The 23,707-nt window shown below is 37.2% G+C and overlaps 2 protein-coding genes across 4 annotated transcripts; one reads left to right on the plus strand and one right to left on the minus strand.

The window, feature by feature from the left end:
- The first annotated feature begins 1,895 nt into the window (after positions 1–1,895).
- LOC128025138 (class A basic helix-loop-helix protein 15-like) lies at positions 1,896–5,643 on the plus strand. The gene is made up of 2 exons (XM_052611177.1): positions 1,896–2,870; positions 3,383–5,643. The coding sequence occupies exon 2, from the start codon at positions 3,417–3,419 to the stop codon at positions 3,951–3,953; it is 537 nt and encodes a 178-aa protein (XP_052467137.1). The 5' UTR covers positions 1,896–2,870; positions 3,383–3,416; the 3' UTR covers positions 3,954–5,643.
- On the minus strand, positions 5,318–23,653 carry LOC128025137 (tectonin beta-propeller repeat-containing protein 1). 3 transcript variants are annotated; one of them, XM_052611174.1, is made up of 25 exons: positions 23,482–23,653; positions 22,348–22,583; positions 21,036–21,218; positions 20,834–20,956; positions 20,594–20,716; positions 20,263–20,437; positions 20,088–20,188; positions 19,283–19,384; positions 18,309–18,457; positions 16,601–17,148; positions 16,058–16,203; positions 15,664–15,819; positions 11,141–11,290; positions 10,892–11,049; positions 9,282–9,409; positions 9,098–9,200; positions 8,924–9,020; positions 8,729–8,808; positions 8,558–8,614; positions 8,008–8,182; positions 7,550–7,685; positions 7,284–7,376; positions 6,477–6,583; positions 6,256–6,375; positions 5,318–6,163 (listed from the first exon to the last, which is right to left on the minus strand). In XM_052611174.1, the coding sequence occupies exons 2-25, from the start codon at positions 22,570–22,572 to the stop codon at positions 6,059–6,061; spliced, it is 3,540 nt and encodes a 1,179-aa protein (XP_052467134.1). In that variant the 5' UTR covers positions 22,573–22,583; positions 23,482–23,653; the 3' UTR covers positions 5,318–6,058. The 3 variants fall into 3 exon arrangements, 2 of the variants coding, with proteins under 2 accessions (XP_052467134.1, XP_052467135.1); XM_052611175.1 differs by having other exon boundaries at positions 22,348–22,580; positions 23,482–23,621; XR_008186102.1 differs by lacking the exons at positions 5,318–6,163; positions 6,256–6,375; positions 6,477–6,583; positions 7,284–7,376 and having other exon boundaries at positions 8,008–8,148; positions 23,482–23,648.
- Between the last annotated feature and the right edge of the window lie 54 nt (positions 23,654–23,707).

The following is a 23,707-nucleotide window of genomic DNA, read 5'->3' on the forward strand; positions in this document are numbered from 1 at the left end:
ACAATAATAAAAAAAATAATAGTATTAATTTGTATTATTATAAAAAAAAAAAAGCTTTGTTATTATTAAATTATTCAAACAAACCACAGTTATATATATATATATACAGTATATATATATATATATATATATATATATATATATATACATATATATAAGCAGATGTTTTCTGTATGTGTATTATGAAGATGCATTTTCTTAGCATCTGTTCAAGCCATACTGACATCACAGCTTGTACTTTTCCCACTCTTGTCTGACCAGCTTTTGGGTCATGGAAAAACTGACTTGTCCCCCTCTTTCCCCTTTTATGACGCTGCGTGAGTCAGGCTTTAATACACTAGTCCCTGGCTGCTGTTGTGTCCAGTCAGATCACAGATGATGACACAAGTGGCAGTATGACATCAATGGGTGATCTATTTGCTCACATTACAGGTCAGATTACAGAGAAATGTGTGTATAACCACTAAAATTAGATGGTCTGTTTTTTTTTTAATCATCACGTAATTGTGAGGAAGCAAAACAGAGAACATTATTAGCATAATGTTATTGGATGAAGCATGCCAGATCATTTTGGTCCAGTTTTCAAACTCATATGATGCAGGAAATTCAGAATGAATGTTCACGCTGCTCTTTTGACCATGGTGACCAAGTCTTTTGGTCTTTTTCCTTCAGATAATTACGTCATCACTCCAAAAGACTTGTTATATAGACTGCACAAGTCAAATCAATGCTTTTATGTAGCTTTACAGCCCCAGGTTACCAATAAGTGTCATAGGAAAAAGAGCAACTTGAACATTCTGCTAAATATCTCCTTTTGTGTAGAAGACAACATCATAAGGGTTTGGAAACAAAATGATCAGTTTTCATATCTGACATCATCTAACATTCATTCAATGAAACAATTTACCTTTGACTTCATTTAAACACTCTTCTGTGTGAAGAAACATCAGGTGTGCAGAGCAGCAGAGAAAGGCTCCATGTTTAAACAGCTATTTTTGCATTTAGCCTTGAAGGCAGCCAGCTGTGAGCTTTGGGCCTTGATTGAGCCATAAAACATTATGTTTGTTTACTAATCAAAATAGTTTGTGCACATGGTCCCTTATGGCCTAAAATTCTCATCACACACCCTTTTAAGCTTCTGACAGTGTTTTCATTTGTCATTTACATCTCACAGTCTCCCCACGCAGGAATGTAGCGCTTAGCATGGGGTTGCTAATGAGTGACTTATTTACTCAAGGGAAATTTGAGAAGGACTTTAGAGATACCTCTTGTGTGGAGTATGCAAATCAAAAAGTTATCTTGAAATTGAACACAATGTTGATATAAAAGTGTAACTATAAAAGTGTGCGCTATGCATGAGGTGCAATATATCAGTAGGCTACTACCAAGTGCTGATAAACTAGACTACTACTACTACTACTACAGTTGATACCTGGATGGATTTGCATGTAAGAATGGTCAGAAGTTCTTTACTTGTGTTTGTATAGATTTTATGCCTGTTTGTGAGCATGGTTTTGTTTTTCAAGCTTTGTCCGTAGCACTTTGCTTACAGGCAGATTGTTATCAGTGTAAGTGGTGTATATACCGGAGGTTCCACACTAAATAAACTGAGGGTTGGGATAGAAACTGTTTCCATAGTCTCAGCTCTGAGACCAGTCTCGCCCAGCCTGTGTCCAACGCTGCTCGACCAAGGCCATCAGTGATGTGGGGGAGGGAACATTTGAGCGGATATCTGCTGTGAATTAAACAGGTGTGAAATGTACGTGTTCCCAGGAACTATGCGAAAATGTCCTGTTTGTCCAGCGCCACGTTACCTGTGTCTTACTATTATGTAAAATATACAAAATGTGTATCCATCCCTAATGCAAAAAGATGTTTCTAGTCGTCCTTCTGCAATGCTGCAAACATTGTATTAAACGCAACTGAAGATTCGAATGAGAACAAAAGGACTCTATCTTAATGCAGGCCCTCTTAGAACAGGTTCGCCGTACTCAGGTACAAAATAAACATGTCTGTGTTTGATCTGTCTGATAGCACAGTTTATGAATAGGGTGGTTCTTTGCACACATCTACTCTTCTACAAATAAAGGTTCCAGGAAGAAGCCTGATACTTATAGGAGAGGTACAAAAGGTTCCAAAAAGGACTTTAAAACAGTGTGTCTCAACATTTTAACATAAGAAAGAAAGAAAAAATCCTTAGGGATATTTTTGACAAAACACACACGTATACCAAAATACAACAGCAATAATAGTAATAATGATAACCAAAGAACCATATAGCTCATGAAGGTGTTTAAATGATATGGCCATTTGAAATGCAAAGGTCTAAGCAAATATTAGACCGTGTTTCACCTGATAAAGTACCGTGAGATTAATATAACCTTCCAATTCAATCTTGTGCATGAAACTACCTAGGCTACCATTGTCTGTAATTTTCTTTTCTTTCTAAGCTACATCAACTTGATCAATCTAACAGTCTGCGATTTGCATTGGTAACTCCTTCACAGCTATAACTTATTTTAAAATAAAAGCATTTATAGTCCTCACTGTAGACTATGTACCACCTGCAGTAGCAGCAGCTATATCACACACACCGCTACATTACCATCTGAAAGCGTGAACAAAGTTTCAGATCGTTATTTCCGATGCTTGTGCCAACTCATGGGTGACTCGAGACGAAGCGGATCCCTCCTTTGATTGGCCACAAAAGCGCTACGTGGACGTCGAGCAGGAACAGGTAGAGCGCGTGACCGTTATCATTTCATTCTGACTGCGGCTGTCAGGACGACCACAGAGCCACACGTCAACTATCATCGCAAGCCTTTTATCGCGCAGACATCGCCACGAGTTTGGTGGAATATTATTTTGAGGTAAGCAAAAACTCTATCCCACCCCCTCCCCACCCCAGAAACCAGAGATGATTGACAGCTTATAATACACAACGTATAGAGACAATATGAATTTGCATTGTTTACTTGATGAATCTAGTGTAATTATGTCAGCATGTATGGCTTAATAATATCAATTTCCTAATGAATAGTTGACTTTTCTGTATTTCATTATCAATAGTAGATTTTTTTCTGTATTTTCTGACAAAGTTTCACACTTTTGAACAGATAATGCAGATAATAGTGTAACTAACACTGGTGTAACTTACGTTAGGGAAGGGTATTACACATTATCTGGAAGAATGCCTTGTAATCTAAACAGATAGTAGCCTATAGAATGTTAAAACAAGCTAAAGCTTGCCAAGTATTCAGAGAGCACTTGAGATGTAATTAATCATTTTCAGTATCCACTTCATTACAGCCGTTTATATAGATATATAATGTTATTTTGCATGTTCATTTCCTCCAATCAAATGTGAATGATAATATCCTAGGGCCTACACCAGGGTGTGGGTGAGTGAGTCAAGTATGAAGTCCAAAGGAAAGGGGTCAAAGCGGGGCAGACAGTCTTGGGCAGAACAGGACGACCCAGACTTCACACTGGAAACAGAGCCAGGTTCCAGCGAGCAGGAGGGTTCAGAGGCATCCGTGAGGCTGGGTGGGACGTGGAGAACATTGAGGGGTGAGAGGAACGGCGGTTCCCGCATGGGTCCGCGTCGCAGGCGTCTGCACGGCAGCGCCAAGGAACGCAACGTCCGCAGGCTGGAGAGCAATGAGAGAGAGAGGCAGAGGATGCACAAACTCAACAACGCCTTTCAGGCCCTACGGGAGGCCATTCCTCACGTCAAAACAGACAAGAAACTTTCCAAGATCGAGACTCTCACACTGGCAAAGAACTACATTAAGTCCTTAACCACAATCATCCTGGGCATGTCAAGTGCCAGTCACATGGAGACTAACGCCTCCCGGCTCCTGCAGTGTTATCAACAGCATCTACAGGAGGAGGGAGAGGAGGATCTGTCCAACTACCTGAGCCACATTCACAGCTTCAGCCAGGGCAGCTAACACACACTGCCACAGACTCAGGGAGCGCGGTGTAAATACATGCATGATACATGCAAGATGGTAAATACCAGCTCTGAAGACTAACAAAAGGGTCTGTTTGAATAACCCAGTTTACAAGCTAAAGCTGGTCCATAAACAAGCTAATTTATGTACAGAATATGCACGGATTATGTTGTCCATACATTTTTTTATAAAATAGTTATTTGCCGTTATCATTGCCAAATTGCTAGCAGTAACTCTTTGGACTATGACAGGATACAGTGTGCTGGTCATTAATATAATATACCCCACTCTGTGACAAAAGAAGATGCTTTGCTCAAATGGTGAAAGTCAGTGGGGTCCATCATCACTGGACCCCCCGACCTTTATTGTAATGACAAACAAAAAACAATGTTTGTGTTCAATGAAATTAATTCATATTTCTTATTTTTGGGTGAACTATCCCTTTAACAGGGTGAGTAGGTATTTCATATGAAAAAATGCAAAGTTTTGGAGCAGATTTCATATTTATTCAGAGGACACAAACCATACACATATGAAACTGAGAGGAGTTTACTGTACCCAAATAATGACTCATTACCCTGTTATTTATCTACATTGAATAATTTAAAACTATATTATCCTTTTCTTTTTCCAGTGGTTTCTCTCATGCCTGCATGTAATTTCTTTGTATGTACAGAAGCAACCTTAAACAATTGCCTTAAGGGTGTCACATAATTGATGCAGTTTCACATTAGGACCGTAATTACCCTTAAATATTTAAATTTATACATCCACATGTACAACATATCTTAATTTAACAAACTATTCATCCTAACAATTTTCCCAACCATTTGGAAAGATTTGTTATAAATACTGTAACTTTCTGAAAACGTGCTGCCTTTAACCAGAATTAAACCACCTATATATCTATGAATGAAATGAAATATGCTGACATCCTGAGAAATGTTTCACAACATTGTCTTCACATTTTCAAGTGCAAAATACTGCACTCTTTCATCAGTGACAAAAGCTGAATAAGCGTCTGAACTTACACTACCATTAAAAACTTAAAGGTCAGTAAGATTTTTTTGTGGTATCTTATGCTCACCACTGCTTTTATTTGATCAAAGTAAAAACTGTAATATATTGTGGAAATTGTCATCACTCATTTAAACATGCTGATTTGTTGCTCAAGAAACAATTATCACTGTTGAAAAATGTTGTGCTGCTTCGAAACAGTGACGTTTTTTTCAAAGATTCCGAATAAAGCTCAAAAGTACAGCATTTCTTTTTGAAACATATCTTTCACAATATAATATCCTTTACTGTCAATTTAGTTAATTTAATGCATCCTTGCTGAATGAAAGTATTAATTTCTTTAAAAAAAAAAAAAAAAAAAATCTTACTGACCCCATATTTCAGAACAGTAGTGTATCTGTGCAAAATCACTGTGCTGTCTCAGCTTTGAATAAGAACATTACCAATAACCCAATACAAGCAGATGATGAAAGTATTACAGACTCTTTTACTCTTAATGTTTAACGGCTCTGCAGCCGAGCAGGAAAATTCCCAGAAGCAGGTGTTTATTTAAAAATGTTGTTTGTGTGTAATGTTCAATATAAAATGCTTGTAATGTACTTTCAGTAGCTTACATTGGGACTTTTTGTATTTAATGCCCCGGATTCAAATAAAGGATCAAAAAGGCAAATGGGCAATTGTGATTTTATCAAATCAAAAAAAAAAAAAAAAAAAAAATTAAGATCCTCTTACCAAAAGTACGAAGTAAAAATCATAATGACGAATGATGGGAGTGTTAAAAAGGAAGAGGGCATTACTGGAAGTGGTCTCTATATCCACGAGAGCCCTCGAAACATGAAAACATCTTTTAAAATAACTAGAAAATGTGAATTCAGCGGAGGTACAAACAAAAACACGGAGTGCTCTGCTTGTGCATGTGCTTGAGTCACACGATTTGTTAAGAGGGATTGAGTAATTCTGCTCTGTACAAGAGAAGCGCTACAGAAGGGAAGAAAACAATTCATGGCTACAGTAGAGAGGGTTAGCATGAAGAGCTCCGCTGTTTGACTAACAGCCCACTGGGTTTCCGTTCATCTTCTGGCTGGTTACTGGTTTGCAGTGGACGTGCTGCCGTTGTCAGTCAGGGATGGCATCTGGATGCGAGGTGCCTCCATGGCATTTCCTCTAACAGTTATATGATCCCATCCACCCTGAAAGAAACAGATGATTTATTATTTTCTATCCATTCTGCAAAGTACTATTAGTGACTAGTGAGCATGAAGAAAATGTCAGCAGTGCTCACCCCAATGCCATAGTCCCATGAGTGCCCTTTGGGTTCATTCGGTAGCACCCCCAGCCGGCGACACACAGTGCCACAGCTCAAACTGTGACTCCCCTGTACCTTATCAGCAATGATCCACACCTTGGGGAAAACCCCCACAACAAAACATTAAGGCATCAAGCAGAGAAGCGAACCTGCAGTAGTTAGACTGCAATAACTGGTTATAAGGAGATGGTCCAGACCTGGTCCAGAGGTCCCACAGACACCTTGCGCACATTGTTGGAGATGTGCTCCCATGATGACCCCTGAGGCAAAATGGGGGTCACACCATGTCTGTACCACAGGTTACCTGCTCACACAAAACCATACACAGAATCATAACTATAACAATGGGTCAATTTATATTTGACAGTTTTAAATAAACCATCATGTATGGAACTGTTGATTGCTTTAGACTGCACAGGAATTTTATATTTTAAAATGCAATTATTTCTGTGATGGGAAAGCATAATTTTCATTACTCCAATTTTCAGTTTCACATGATTCTTTACGAATCATATGATGATTTAGTGTAAAATTTATATATATATATATATATATATATATATATATATATATATATATATATATATATTTATTTTTGTTAATTTTGAAAACAGTTGTGCTGGGAACTGTGATACTTTTTCAGGATTATTTGATGAATAGAATGTTAAATAGAACAGCATTTATTTGAAATATATATGCATTTTTTATCTTACATTATAATTATATAAGCATCTTTGTTGAATAAAATAATTGATTTCTTTAAAAATATGTATAAATAATATCAAAAATAATTAACTTGCATCTTGCTGTAAAAATACAGTTAACCTTAAGTTTGATCAATTATTGATTAAATTAAATGTAATTTTAGTCATTAGGTAAGCATTTAATAGCAATACCACATTTTTCCATTGATTAGTAACATCTGCGCTTCCCCACTTTTGAAAAGTATCAGTGGCCACTGATGTATTAACACCGTTTTATCAGTGTGACTTGTATAGGTGTACCATTTTCATCTACTGTATATACAGACGTCCCGCCCACTGACACCTGTTTGAGCTTCTGTCCGGTTGGAGAGGGGATGTGATACCAGCAATCTCCTGCAAACAGATCAAACCTTTCTAATGCTGCTGCAGAAATACAAGCAATGCTGCAACATCAGCATGACAGGCATGACTTGCATTAAAATGTAAAGTGAGAGACAAGTATGTTTTGTTGAATTTTCATAAGGTCATACATAAACAGGCTTTGTGATAGAAGGTTATTCCCTCACCTGTCGGGTTCTGGGTAGACACAGAGCCCCTGAAATACGTAGAGCCATCCTTAGCGATGGCCCAAACCTGGTGGACAGCACCAATGGAAATCGACTTGAATGGCTGGTCGGTTCCAACATGTAACCATGACGACCCCTGCGATCAAGCCATGTCATCAGTCAGGCTTACATCATTCTGGCTTTTGTTTGTGAAGTATTTGTTTCACTATTTGCATGGGAACTACTGAACACAAAACTGTGGATGCACGATAAATGCACAATAAATATCGGCAGATATTTAATGCAAATCTTGTCAGTAAAGCCGGATCTGTAATCAGAGTTAAATCTCTACATGTAAAATCATCCACATGTAGAGATTACCGCTGATTACAGAACTTAACTGACAAGATGTGCATTAAATATCAGCCGATATTTATCGTTCATCACTACACAAAACAAATAAGGAACTTGGGTCTTACACCAGGGGTAAGTGAAGTGACACCCAGACGACACAAGACGTCTCCTTTGTTGCTGATGGCCCATAATGGCACCTGCTCTACTGTGCTCTTTGGTCCACAAGGCAGGATTGTGATGTCACTCAAAGGTATAGGCGGGACTTCCTGCCAAGGGCCAGTTGTTGTAAGTTTACACTTTCTAAGGTGGAAGATGATGGTTAAGAATTGGTGATAGGAGCCGAATTTAACAATTGGAAAAAATTGATTAACATTTTGAGGAAGTGTACCAACACTGAATTAATATTTCTATTGGCTACTTAATATTTTTATTGTCATTTACTTTTTTTTTTTTTTTTACACTTTAAAAAATTTAATTCAATTTATGCATTTAGCAGATGCTTAAGTGACTTATTCAGGCTAACATTTTTTAGCTAACATTTGTTCCCTGAGAATCGAACCCACAACCTTTTGCCACAGGAACACTTTTTTTCTTTTATCAATTTATTCCTAATAATTTAACTAATTTAATCCTTTTATCTTTACAATCAAGGCCCCTACATTAAGTGCTAGATACCTGGCCCAACGTCTGCGGCGGACAAAGTCCTTCAATGTTTTATATCCGTGGTATGACCTAGAAAGGTAAATACATTCAAAAAAATTAAGAGTTGGCTAGTTTTCACACTTGAAGAATGTGCTTTTTATGTTATAAGATACACTGGCAATGCTAATAACCAATATAACTTACGCAGGAAAGTCAGCTGCATACTGCCAGCCCTCTCTGTCTGTCCCACCTGACACAGCATAGTCAATAGTCCAGTCTGACACCTGCAAAATATTAGGGAGCATGCACACATACAGCGGTTTGCAGCAATGAAGCAGCCAGATGTCATTCAGAGTTAATTTCTTTATGTATTTGGAGGAAATTTATCACAGGACAAACCCAAGTCCAGTTAGGGGAGGGTGGTTTTGTGTTGTTTTTAGTGCACTCCTTCAGACCCGAGGCATCGCTCCACATGTAACGGTCAGTAGGGAGACCCCTGGAGGAGAAACAGTGAGGCACAGCAGAGAGCATACTCAACAATCCTGGATAACAAACATCACACTCAGAATTCACCTGTTAGTGTAACCAGTGACAGGATTCCAGCGCTGGTTCTCATAGATATAAACACTCTTCAAGTCAGTCTGTGTGTGGATGTTATTTGTGCTGCTTGCCAAACCTGTGTGTGTAAGATACATACATTATGTTATTAAAATACATGAAAAACACTGATTGGTTTAGAAAGAGGTAATGAATTTACCCTGGAAGAAGCCTCCTCCATAGCCTCCAGTGTGGACCCAGGCAGTGTGGTCATAGCCAATCCCCCACACCACACCAAGACTGTTGGACTCAATAATACGCAAATGCCCTCCGACTTGACGCCAGAACCTATCCATGATAAAGATTTTTTTTTCTCACAGAGCAGTGGACAAATATGACATTTATGAATATACACTTGTTCACAAGTTTGGGGTCTTCATTTTTTTTACAATTTATTTTAAGAATTCAATACCTTTATTCAGTAAAGATGCAAAATAAGGATGGTAAGGATGTGAAAACAAAGACTTGTAAATTGTCTATAAATGCTCTATATTAAAAATCCTTAAAAAAAAAAGTTTAAACAGCTGTTTTCAGCATTGATAATGATAAGAAATGTTTCTTAAAGGGTTAGTTCACCCAAAAATTATAATAAGTTAATTACTCACCCTCAAGGCATCCTAGGTGTATGACTTTCTTCTTTCAGACGAATCCAGTCAGAGTTAGATTAAATATCGTCTTTGATCTTTCAAGCTATTTAATGGCACTCAGCGGGTGTTGCAGTACTTCAGTCCAAAAGAAGTGATATAAAAAGCGCCCATCCAAAATAAAAAGTGTCTCACATGGCTCTGGGGGGTAAACAAAGGCCTCCTGTAGTAAATCGATGCGTTTTTGTAAGAAAATATCCATATTCAAAATGAACTAATCGTTTATTTGGCTTTTTATATCACTTCTTTTAGACTGAAGCACTGCAACACCCACAGAGTGCCATTAAACAGCTTGAAAGATCAAAGAGAGTTTTTTTTTTATATAACTCTGACTGCATTTGTCTGAAAGAACAAAGTCAAATACTCCTAGGATGCCTTGAGGGTGAGTAATTTATGGGCCAATTACATTTTTGGGTGAACTAACCCTTTAAGCATCAAATCGGCATATCAGAATCATTTCTGAAGGATCATGTGACACTAAAGAAATAGCTGCAGAAAATTCAGCTTTGCCATCACATGATATATACAGTATGCAGGCATTAATGGAATTTTTAAACATTAGTAAAACACTTATTTTAAGTTAATAATATTATGATTAAGAATATTTCACATTATTACTGTTTTTACTCACTGACACTAAACTTTAATTAGGTATTCTTTGACCTCTTTAAACTATGTTTCATCTATGTTCAAATTTATGAAGACTTTTTGAACTATCAAGTGAATTTAACTTTAATGTGTGATGTTGCGGATCTTTTGATGTTATGTGTGACTGTAATGATGCATGCTATTTTTAATATATATATATTTGTATTTATTTTATTACAGTTTTTGGAAAAACCCAGTGGTTCTGGTGAGACAATATTCTTAGTCAAATTGTAGCTTTGCTTGATTTTAAAACTTAACACATTTACTATAAAAATTTTATGAAAAAGTTGAGAGTAGTTAAATATCTGGAAGGGGGACATGCTTAAAAATAAAACATTTTAGGACTCTTAAAAAAAAGTTTGAAGGTAATATAATCCATCCTTTAATTAGGATGCTTGTCAAGGTACAGAAGTGGTCCTTTGACTGAAGAATCACATATTTTCAGAAAAAAATCATCAATCAGTCATCTGATTCTTACATCTGATCACAGGGTGTAGGGTAGAGAAATGCCTCTAGTTCTTTAGTAGGTTCGCTCACAAAGATGTCACCTTTACAGGTGACCGACCAAATGGCTTGTTTTGAGGGAGGGCCCTGAATACCTCTAGAGTCACAGCAGGACACACTGAGCAGAGCCAGCTGATAGGATGAACAAACTGTCAGTTAAATAGCAAGAGTGCATTGCAAGCTGTTGAGAATCAGTTTCCCATGATTAACGTTCTCTCCTCACCCAGTCGTGCATCTCCAGCTCTGTGGGCGCAGCCAGGCGGATAGGCCACCTCTGTTTGGTTCGCTCTGCTGTATAGATGGCAAATGTGTGTTTGGAGTCATTCAGTACTGGCACCAGGATTGTCACTTCATTAATGAACACATGGAGATACTGGACAGAGAGAGAACAGAAAAGACTCAAAGCAAAGGTAAAACAGGTTGAACTGATCAAATAAGTCAATCTAGAGACCACATAAAATTACTCTTCAAGCACAGATTCATGTTCATATAAACTACCATTTAAAAGTTTGATGTTTATAAGATTTTTCAATTATAATATATATTTTTGTGATCAATATTTATTTAGACTATTATTATTATTTGACAAAGACACAAAAACAATATTATTATGATCTATTAATAAAACTGTTAAACTGTGATAAATTTTGTCAAGATTCCTTGATGAGCAAAAAATTTGCTGTGTAATGTTTATTTGAAATAGAAATATTGAGTAAAATTACACATCTTTACTATCATGTTTGATTAATTTAATGCACCCTGCTGAATAAAAGTATTAATTTCTTAAAATTAAATATTTTATCAGTTGTGCATTTCCTACAGAAATGGTCATCAAGGCCTTGTATGTTTTTCGATTCTTTTATTAGGTTTCAGCTATAGTATAATAACGTGTAATCAATGTATGGTCCATTTTGCCAGTAGGGAAAAGGTAAATGTGTGCCTATATACATATACATATATTAGTGGTGGGTCGTTATCTGCGTTAATGTGCTGCGTTAACGTGAGACTCTTATCGGGCGATAGAAAAAATATCGCCGTTAATCTATTTTCAAAGTTGGGTTGGGAGCTGGGTCTATACTACGCGAGCTATGATGACTTTCACCTTGATATTTTAGTGTGGATGTATACCTAGCCGAATCTGTAGGGGGCGAGAACGAGTATTTAAACCTGTGTGTATGCCTACTGTGAAATTACCACATCAAACGTGACGTGCAAACATGGATGCAGCTAAGATGCCGCCCGGTTTGCTTCAGGCGTAAGGTTGTTTGTGCTATGTGGAATTCGTTTACAGCTTTCTCAAGCAGTTTGTGATGCATTTTGGAAACACATATATATATATATTAGTGTGTGTATGTGTGTGTGTGTATATGTATACCGTATTTTCCGGACTATAAGTCGCACTTTTTTTCATAGTTTGGCTTGTCCTGCGACTTATAGTCAGGTGCGACTTATATATCAAAATTAATTTGACATGAACCAAGAGAAATGAACCAAGAGAAAACATTACTGTCTACACCCGCGAGAGGGCGCCCTCTCACGACTGTGGACGTAATGTTTTCTCTTGGTTCATGTCAAATTAATTTTGATAAATCGCACCTGACTATAAGTGCTTTCACACCAGCCTCATTTCGTTCGGTTGAATCGTACCAGAGTTTGTTTCCCCGTTTGGTGCGGTTCGTTTGGGCAGATGTGAAAGCAGCAATCGCACTTGGGTGCGTACTAAAGGCGGACCAAACAAGCGCACCGAGACCTGCTTGAAGAGGTGTTCTCAGTACGCTTTCAAATGAACTCTGGAGCGGTTCGTTTGTGGTGAGAATGGGATCCGACCTCGAGCATGGCAGCTCGTGGACAAACCTGGAGTAGTGAGGAGGTGCGGAGCCTCATAGAAATTTGGTCTGATGACCATGAGCATGTCAGAGTTAAGAAGAATTAATCCACGCCTCCACTTGAAAGTTACGAGCGGGCCGTTTGCAGTGCATTAGAACGTTGTTTTCAAGCCGCATCCACGCTTCATTATAGAAATTTGTTGTTTGCATATTGTGGTGTATACAAACAATGTAATAGATTATGGCCCGGGACAAAACCAGCTCTCACAGTCGTCTCTCCATACTTGTGTTGTCTCCGTGTTTCTTCTTATGTTGGAATTTTCCCTCACGTAAATTCTGACCAATTGAAAAGCAGTTTAGGAAATACGTCATGACCAATGAGGGATGTAGATGTTGTCATGTGACTACATTTTGGTTCATTTCAACTGGTTCGGACCAAAGCAATCAGTGTGGTGTGAAAAAGAACCAAAAAAGCTGAAAAATGCTAGAATGTATTATTGTTTGCCCTTGGTTCAGACCAAATGAACCAAACTAGAGATGTGAAAGCCACCCTTATAGTCCAGTGCGACTTAGTTTTTTTCCTCGTCATGAGTGAGTTTTTGGACTGATGCGACTTAAGTCCAAAAATTACTATATATATATATATATATATATATATATTAGGGGTGTAACGATACGCGTATTCGTATTGAACCGTTCGGTACGACGCTTTCGGTTCGGTACGCGGTACGCATTATGCATACCGAACGGTTCGTTGGACTAATTAATTATATTTGGAAAAAAAAAAGAGAAATATAATGATATGCGTTCAACAAGGTAGCCCAATAACCCAAACGACGTAACAGGCAACGCCCCTGACACTCCCGAAGAAGAAAAAAACACCAACTTATGTTTATGTTATGTTATGACTCAGTCAGGCGCTCGCTCACTCAGTACGCGCTGAAGGCTCGTTGCAAAATGGCCAATGCGTTTAACAGACTAGAAAAAGAAGATGACTCTCAAACATATTGTTTGAGATGCATGATTCCATCTATGAGCTGCTCGATCAGAGTGACATGAGAGCCCCTCCTTAGAACATTATTTGTAAATCCATGTTATGGTAAGTGTGCACGTGAAGTCTTTGCACACTTTCTGAAATCCACACTGTGGTAAGTTTGCACACTACACTAGTGCTCTGCATTCTTTCTAAAATCCTATATAGTGAGGGCTTCGCGCGGTTGCTTCATTGCTTTAAAAAAAAAAAAAAACACCAGCGTGAATACTTGAAACATGTCAACTCATTTACGCCGACATCACCTTATTGTGTCAGTATCTGGGAAAAGACGAAAAAAAGGAGAAACATGCACGCAACAAACTATGCCTGCAGCATTTAGACACCAGTATTATAGCTTACAGGGAATCCAAAGTGCACCCAAACACCAGACCTGTTGGTTATTTTAGGATCTTATATTTCTGGTCTGTTAAATGCAGTAGACATTTTGCAATGAGCCTTCAGCGCCTTAGGGTCCGTTCACATATCGCTCCTAAAAACGCGTGGAAAACGCTAAGCACGTCTTTCTCCTCCTTTCCAAAGCGCTCGGGCAGAAGCGCTCATGAGGCGTCTGTCTTTGCTAAGCAACAATGACGTGCTCTCTCCATGAGACGCGGAAATTTCAGCGAAGGATAAATGGATTTGCAGCTCTAAAAATCGCTTGCAGTAGCTCTGCTACTAAATTTATTTCAAAATTGCAATCCATATACAACTATGATCAGCTGTTCCTTCATCTTGACTGAGTTTTCAACGTTGTTATGGGAAAGGATGAAGCTGATTGGTTAGTTCTTGTCACATGACCCGCGGTGCGCTTGCGGCATTCTGAAAAGTTGAGATGTTTTTGCATTTTGCTGTATCTAAAACGTACCGAACCGAACCGAACCGAACCGTGACATCAGTGTATCGTATCGAACCGAACCGTGAATTTTGTGAACCGTTACACCCCTAATATATATATATAAAAAATAACGCGTTAACTAAGATTAATTAATTACAGAAAAAAAAATTCCCGCATTTTTAATAACTTATTTTTGCACCGCAGAACGTTTCTCACTGGATGAGTTTCGGCGGACCGATTATACTGAAGCACCAACTAGCGTTCGCATATCACTGCAGCACATCGAGCCTCAAGTATCACCTCAACGAAAAACACATAGCAGCTAGCGTGGACTTTACACTTTATGTTGAACTATGTATTATTTTGTTGGTGCAACAGTTTATGTTGAACTCTTTATTGTTTTGGCAATTTAAGGTTATTGAGAGTTGGACTTCGTATGTTATGGCCTCTGAAGCAACAGAGAGATGTTTTCTAATAGTCAGTGTTTCCAATGTTCTGAATGTAATTGACAGTATTGTGTTTTACTTTACAGAAGGTTCCAGCACCTATAAGCTTCCTGAATTTCTGAAATGTACTATTTCTAAATTGTTTCTAAATATGCTATTGCTACACTTCAAGGCAAAAGTTGCACTGGTCTGCTAGACTTGGTTGAACAAAAATAAACAATATTTTGTTGCTTAAGCTTATGTATTCAGTCATTATTCAATGGTATACTATAAATCCATGTGAAAAAAATTACTTCTCACTGTTCTCAGGTCAAATATTTATATGCAATTAAAATGCGATTAATTTCGATTAATTAATTACAAAGCCTCTAATTAATTAGATAAATTTTTTTAATCGAGTCCCGGCCCTAATATATATATATATATATATATATATATATATATATATATATATATATATATATATATATATATAAATATAAATAAACTAAATCATTGTATCAACTTTTAGCAGTACACTAACCTTACTAGATGGCCTCAAACTAATAAACATGGATTAAAATCCACAAAACTACCATTTTGATTCCATAACGGATGCAAGGTTACCTTCTTTTCACAATTGAAGGTGTAGTAGATGAACAGAATCCCATCTTTTTTGCCCTCTGCTCCTGAAAACTGCTCCTGTGCAAACTGAACATCCACCCACTTATGAGGTTTCCAGTCTCTCCACCACTGCATGGTGCTCTTCTTCACCCACACAGACTATGAGAAGGACAGGAATCAGGGTGTGAGTCATCAAATTATATATGGACTACGGTCACTGTAACCGTTGCTCTGACTTTTGATCTAAATCTTGGAGCACTTGTATGAACACTTATTGTTGCTATATCAATAACAATCTGGATATAATACAAAAAATAAATAAAAATAAATGACGAACCTTGTTAGTTTTGAAAAAAACATTAATGAGATCACAAATATTTTTGTGTGTGAGGACTACCTGTTCAATGGCCTGCTCATAATGCCTGAAATTCTCCATTTCTCTCTTGGAACGCTCACTGAGCTGCTCAAATATCCGTTTACGCCATTCTGCCGTTTGTGCAGGTGTGATGGACAGAGACACGGCCTGCATGGAGGAGTTTAGGGCTGAGGAGACAATCACATTTGGCACAGTCAAGGACAAAACGAATCATCAAATTCAGTTACACAGATGGTAATAGGGCTGCACGATATGTGACATTATGATTTTTGCTTTCCTACAATATTGCCCCCCCCAAAAAAATGATTTGGCCAATTCAATATGATTATGAAAAAAATAATTATTTTTATTGTGATTATGAAATAATATTTGTAATACTAATATTTCTATTCTAGTTTCTTTATTTCCAGAAGTTGAAGCACTGTGTAAATGCTGCACTTTTTTTTTTTTCAAACCGGTTAAGCGTACATTACATTGTTTAAACCTTGACATTTGCACTACGCCATGTCGCAATATTGATTTTCTTTCAATACATCATGCAGGCTTACATGACACCTGGCTGACCTGTGGCTGTAAATGAGTTGAACCAGTTGAGCTGTGTGTGACACTCAACCAGACATCCCCCACCGCTAACCCAGGCCCATTTTAGATGCTCATCTGGCCCATAATGCTCATCCAGGGCCAAGATATAGGAGGCTACAGAGGACAAGCTGCTGGTTTCAGCTGCGTCTTCAGGTCCAGATGTGATGTGCGTCTGGGCTTTCTCTAGGTCAACATTGCTCCATTGAGGATCCACCCCACTTGACTGGCTAGGACACAGAACCTGGTCAGGGGAAATCCTGTTCTCCACCTCTTTTTCAGTGTGATCCTCCTCAGGAATAGATGGGCCAGCTGAGGGGATGTCACCGCGACTGATTTGGCCTTCACGGTCAGACATGAGCTCTGAGATGAAGCTATTACTGGTCACTTTGGGGATGTTTGGTTTATGGGAGTCCCCCATCTCAGGTGTTGGGACCACTTCACCTTCAGTTCTTTCAATCTCTGGGTCTGCAACACCCATCACTGATGGCTGGGACTGCAGACGCACCTCGGCACCAAAGAAACAACCAGCGCTGTAAGGCGTAAAAACACACATTGTTAACAAGTACAGCACCAGAAGTTAGGAATCACTTCGAAATATATATATATATATATATATATATATATATATATATATATATATATATATATATATATATATATATATATATATATATATATATATATATATATATATATATATATATATATATATATATATATATATATATAAAATCTATATATATTTGATATAATATTTGGTATATTAAACTTAAAAGGCTTAGCCTTCCCCTGGCCACAAAAAAAGCCCTTGCACAAACAAATGAAATCTATTAGTTCTGTTGCTAACGAAGTGAAAATGAACAGTGTTGATTTAGGCATTAAATTAAAGGTATACTCCACCCCAAAATGAACATTTTGTCATTAATCACTTCCCCTCATGTCGTTCCAAACCCGTAAAAGCTTGGCCATATGCTGCATATGCTCTTCTGTATCAGCCGTGCCACAATGATGCGCTGAAGAGCATACACAGCATACGGTGATATGGAGAGACACAGAGAAGACCGTTGACAAGGACATTTTTGAATAAAGTCATTATTTTTGTTTTCTTCACTTATAAAAAGTATTTTTGTCACTTCATAATGTTAAGGTTGAACCACTGATGACAGAAGTACTATTCTAACGATGTCTTTCATACTTTTTGGACCATGACAGTGTATTTTACTTGGCAGTCAATGGGACAGTCACAAGACTGAATTCCGTGAAATTTCTCATCATGAACAACAAAGCACAGATGCACGTAAAATATAAGAGATTAATTTCACAGTGTATATAGGTTCAGTGATTTATAACCATAGTTTTTTTTTGTTTGTTTTTTTTTTGAGTCTGCTTAAACTCGGCATAAATCAAAGTTATTGATAATGTCACTTTCTATATAATTGATTTGCTGTTTGAATAACTGTGGAAAGGAAATGTCATATAGCCTAATTATCAATTTCTAATGTTTTTAATCAATTGTAATAACGTTAAATACAAATTCAGTGCCATTAGACATATTTTATTATCCTACATAACACCCATGTTTGGTTGTTGCCTAAAAAGAGTGGTTTATGATGTTTAATGTTTAATTTGGCTGCTTTTAGCCTTACCCTGGAGTTGGTTCACCCTCCGCCTATGGACAAAATTAACTAACCTTTGAAGGCTGCTTGCGCTGGCGCTAGAGTGGGAACGTTCACTATCTCTTGGCACAGACACAACCTTCCAAGCCTTCCCACTCAGCTCGCTGGGAGTCACACCCTGGCGGAAATATATGGCCCGGTCTTCAAAACCAATTCCCCACACCTGAGCACAAAGACACATCAGATGACCTTCACAGATCCCAGTGTAATAACTGCTGAAATGTCTTCAGAATTTATAATTCTCACTAGAAACACATACTCACGGGTTTGGAACAACATGAGGGTAAGTTATTAATTACATAATTTTGCTATTTGGGTGAACAAACCCTTTAATGAAAAGGTGTCCTTTTATTATTGATTGGACAAAATACTGCACATTTATTTGTGAAATTGAAATGTCAAATAACAAAACTATTTTTTTTTTTTAAACAAACCCCAAATCTAATCAAATAAATCAGACAAAAAAATCTCTCTTATAAACAAAGACATACATGTAACATTAGATGTTTTTTTTAATCTAAATTAGATTGTATCATTTAAAAATATAAAACAAAAACAAAATGCTCTGACTTTAGTTTTGTGAAGTACTTGGTGACTGCTGTAAACAAAGCAGTCCTGCACTTATAAACACTACTTTGATATGCATTATACAGAGTCAAGATGAAAAGAAAATACAATCTAAACTTTTCTAAAGACAGTCAGTTCTCATCAAAGATACACTGATATAAACTCCCAACCCTTAAATGTATCGCGATTCGTTTAACATCTCAGCCGATTTGTATTGTTACATATTTGTATCGATGTTCAACCGGCTCGTATCGTTACATCCTAATATCTCAGATGAATACACTGATTTATATGAAAGTTTCTGGGTTAATCCTTCAAAAGTCTTTTTTCTGCTTTTTAAGCTGAAATATGTACAGTTATTCAATGTAAAACATAAATCAGAGACAGGAATTAATGAGAGGAAACATGACTAATCTCTGACCTGGTCATTGAGACCCACGTTGATCATGACCATCTCTCCAACCATACCCATCCAGCCTGAACCACAAGGATTATGAGAATTCACACCCCGTCTAATCCAGACCTATTAGTAATAAGCAGATGTGGAAAAACAAGCTGTGTAACAATAAAAATAAAAAAAAGTACATATCGGTTCAAAAGTTAGGGGTTAGTAACATTTGGTATGGTAAGTCTTTTATGCTCATCAAGGCTGGATTTATCCAATCAAAAATACAGTAAAAACTATAATATTGTCAAATATAACAAAACTGTTTAACATAATTAGCATAACTGTTTTCTATTTTAACATATTTTAAAATGTTATTTATTCCTGTGATGCCAATAGCCCGATCCTTTAGAAATCATTATAACATGCAGATTTGGAATTTAAGAAACATTTCTTATTATTATCTTTAATCAGTTTTTTTATTTTAGGATTCTTCAATGAATAGAAAATTCAAAAGACAGAGAGCATTTATTTAAAATAGAAATATTTGTATCAATGAAAAAGACTTTAGTGTCACTTTTGACCAATTTTATGCAACTTAGATAAATGTATTCATTTCTGTAATTTTTTTTTTTAATTGACCCCAGACTTTTGAACAGTAGTGTGTACATTCTATATTCTTCTAATGTAGGCAATACATTATGAATTTGTAAAAAAAAAAAAAAAAAAAAAGTGAACTTGAATATATTAATAAATTGAAACAGAAGCATTTTTTGGTCTCAGGTTTTGGACCCCACTGTATGTGTAAGCGTAAAACCATATTAATTAAAATACGACTTACTTTATGATCTTTAGTGACAGCCCATACTACATTCACACCAACAGCTACGTGTGTGGCAGCTACTTCAGCGTTTGGTGACTCCACCGTGACCCATGATGACCCTGTGATTACATCAATATTATCAAATGTCTATCATCTACCCAATTTTTTGAGGGTACTACACCACTACACTCACCTTTCAGGCAGTCTCTTCCAATGCCCTCTCTGACCAGCAGATCACCCTCCCACAGGACGGCCCACACCAGGTCACCTGGGCCGCAGCTGATCTGCACAACCTCCCCTGGTACTGACACCTCCTCCCAAACAGAGCCCTCGGGATTATGGTGGTTGATGCCACTCCGAAACCACACCTACTCAAAAGTAAAAAAAATTAAAATTATCTTCTTGTCAATAAATGGAAATTCATTTGAGTTCTAAGAACCAAGAATTCATGCACTCTCTACATCTTTGTAAGAACTGAACATTTTATAAATTATAAAAGCATGGGGGACAAACTGAGCTCTGACCTTTCCCTGCAGAGAGACTGCCCACAGTGACAAACACCCTCTGGGCTCCTCAGTGATCTCCCAACCACCACAAGTGATGTCATTAAACGGGTCAGGAAGAGACCCAGTCTGCTCTGAGGGGATCTGCTCTCACATATAAAATTCAAGGACACACAGAGATAAGTTTTTCCATCAACATTAAAGAGAAACACTTATGATAAGATAAATAATTGCTTTCAAGTCCTATGTGCTGGTACACACCTTGACCCAAGTGTCCTGTGCCTTGTACCTTCTGTATCGTATCCATCTGCGGCGACGCACGCAAGAATTCCATTTTTTGTCTTTTGTGTAAGTAGCTGGAAAATCAATGGCATATGTCCATCCCTAAAAACATAGAAGATCAGCTATGGCTTAAAGCAAGTGTGAGCTGTGAAACTTTTTTTAATGATTTTTCAATACTGACCCCTTTTTCTGTGGGCTCCCCTTCAAAGTTTTCATCCACATGCCAGTCCGCCTCCCACTCCCAGTTCCCAGAGGGCAGCTGAAAGTCACCCAGAGGCTGGTGCTTCAGCCCTGTGACATCACTCCACTGCCAGCGGTCACTCGGCAGCAGCCGGTCCGAGAAGCCATCTACAGGGTTCCACCTCTGTCAGGGAACAGGAAACACATAAGTGAGTCTCATTTGAAAATAAATGCTCTAGGGTTAATGAAAAATAATAGTGTTGATGATAAAATCTAGTTCAAACCTCATGTGCAAAGTTTTTAGCATGTACTCTTTGTATAAATAAACACTAATATATATATAAAAAAGAATTATATATATATATATATATGTGTGTGTGTGTGTGTGTGTTCCTGTTGCTCAAGTGGTAGAACATTGCTTTATCAAGCGGAAGTTTGGGGGTTAGATTCCCCGGGAATACATGATAGGTAAAAATGTATAGCCTAAATGCAGTGTAAGTTGCTTTGGTTAAAAGCATCTGCTAAATGCATAAATTTAATTTAATTTTAATATATATATATATATATATATATATATATATATATATATATATTAGACATCATCACAGAAACATTAAATTGGTCAAAAGTGACATGTTTTAATGGTTTAAAAGATTTCTATTTCAAATGAATCCTAAAAAAAAAACATAAATTTCCATAAAATTATTTGACAGCACAGCTGTATAAGAAATTTTAATAGAGCATCAAATATTAGCACATTAGATTGATTTATGAAGAATGATGTAGCTCTGAAGACTAAAGTAATTGCTGCTGAAAATTCAACTTTGCCACCACAGGAATAAATTCTTATAGGAAATACAGTCAAATTAAAAACTGTTATTTTAAAATGTAAAAATAACTGTATTTTAATCAAACAAAAATAAAGCCCTTGTAAGCATAACAGACCTCTTTCATTTTTACATTCTTATTTAATTTGAATTGTATAAATTTTGCCAATGCCAGTCTTAAAGACTTTTCAATAATAGCATATGGACAGGTTATAACATTAATTATTAATTAATTAATATTATTGTGTTTTTATGGAGTAACACTACATGACTGTGTAAAACCTGAACTAACTAAAAAGGTCAAATTATCAGATATTTGAAAGACTTATTGGCCCAAACACACAGCAATGATGCTCCGCATGGGCCCTCTCTTTGATAACATTTCCTGTATACATTTTTTTCTGCTTGTTGTTGTTGGTTGAAAAATGAGTTTCTGGATTTTTTCCAAATACTTCTAAAATGTCTGTATATTACTTGCGAGCACACCTGGTTTTCATATGCCTCCTCTTGGCAGCGGATGGGCACTTCACTTGCATGGACGTACAGATAGATTTGGTGGTCACAGGCAATGCTCCAGCAGCACTGCTGTATAGCCACAACACGCTTGAACTCCAAGTGGGCATCGTGACAATGCTCCCACTGCTGTCCCGCTGTCGAAAGGCTATAAACCCTCCCATACACATCAACTGCCCACAGGAGGGAGCTCGGCATGATGCACCCTGCTGCAAGAGACAAAACACACAAATCGGAAGAAAAAACATACTCCAGGATCAGTTTATGGCTACAAACATGTTTAGAAGAAAACAAGGACACAAAGTGAATTGCTCTCAAATAAATAAATAAATTCCTGCCTAGTTCCTACTCTTTTCTTTGCTGAGACAGCAGTTTTGAAGTCAGCTGATCCTCATTACTGTCCATCATGCCGCCAAAACAGTGCCTTTAACAACTGCTATTTTGTTGCCTTTTTAAGCTGTAACAGTAACCCATGCTTTCAGCAATACACCAAAAAGCTCCAACCAAACCACAGAACACCCTTAAAAAAACTACTGTGGTGGAACCATGTTTAAGCATGTAACAGTATGAGTTTGTAATGCCATGGAACTGAATAATTAATGTATTTAATTACTGCATCAGCACTGCAAGGTATTTCACAAAATGCAATCATATACTGTAATTAAGTAGTAATTACAATGGCAGATACCATAGTAAAATAAAAAAAAAATGGGATTAACATACCATTCATGTAATAATAATGGTAATAACTTTTTTTTAGTGAAGTTCAAAATGTTAGAAACGTTATTGAAGAAACATATATATTTTGAGAACGCACGTTGTTGTTGTTGTTGTTGAACGCTTGTGTGTTGATGCAGTGATAAAGCCGGGGATAGCATGCTAGCTAACTTAGCAATGACAGCACATAAGCTATAAGCGTGTAGAGTAGCCTACTTGACTATAGCATGTTATCTGTCAAAAACTGGAATACGACTATGTTACAACTAGAAGAGAAACATTTTGAAATGAAAGGTGTGTGTGTACATTACAACAGGAAGGTAAAAATCATGGCAGGTGCATCCTCAGTTTAGCTGACAGAATATATCAACTGTAGCCAGCGTTACATACCTTATCTGTGTCAAAGTTGTAGGAACTTAGCTTATGTTGTCATTTTGACACCCTTCGGCTTTGTGAAGTCTGCCTGTGATATGCACGATATTGACACCCCAGGTCCCAAACAGGAAGTTCCCGATTGTTGCACTGGCAGCAAATTATCAGCCGGCAAGGGGCGCCAATAACTCGTTAAAACAGACTGTATAATAAAAACAGGTATATTGTGATCAACGGTATTCTA

The sequence above is a fragment of the Carassius gibelio genome, chromosome A12 (genome assembly GCF_023724105.1).
Source record: "Carassius gibelio isolate Cgi1373 ecotype wild population from Czech Republic chromosome A12, carGib1.2-hapl.c, whole genome shotgun sequence".
NCBI lineage: Eukaryota > Metazoa > Chordata > Actinopteri > Cypriniformes > Cyprinidae > Carassius > Carassius gibelio.

Excerpts from the sequence above, each read along its gene's own strand:
- LOC128025137 (XM_052611174.1), bottom strand. The coding sequence starts at position 22,572 with ATGCCGAGCTCCCTCCTGTGGGCAGTTGATGTGTATGGGAGGGTTTAT. Across the intron at positions 9,410-10,891 it reads CCTACACCCTGTGATCAGAT|GTTCTGGCGTCAAGTCGGAG; the intron begins GTAAGAATCAGA and ends TATCATGGATAG. Across the intron at positions 6,376-6,476 it reads CTGTGGGACCTCTGGACCAG|GTGTGGATCATTGCTGATAA; the intron begins GTCTGGACCATC and ends GTTTTCCCCAAG.
- LOC128025138 (XM_052611177.1), top strand. The coding sequence starts at position 3,417 with ATGAAGTCCAAAGGAAAGGGGTCAAAGCGGGGCAGACAGTCTTGGGCA.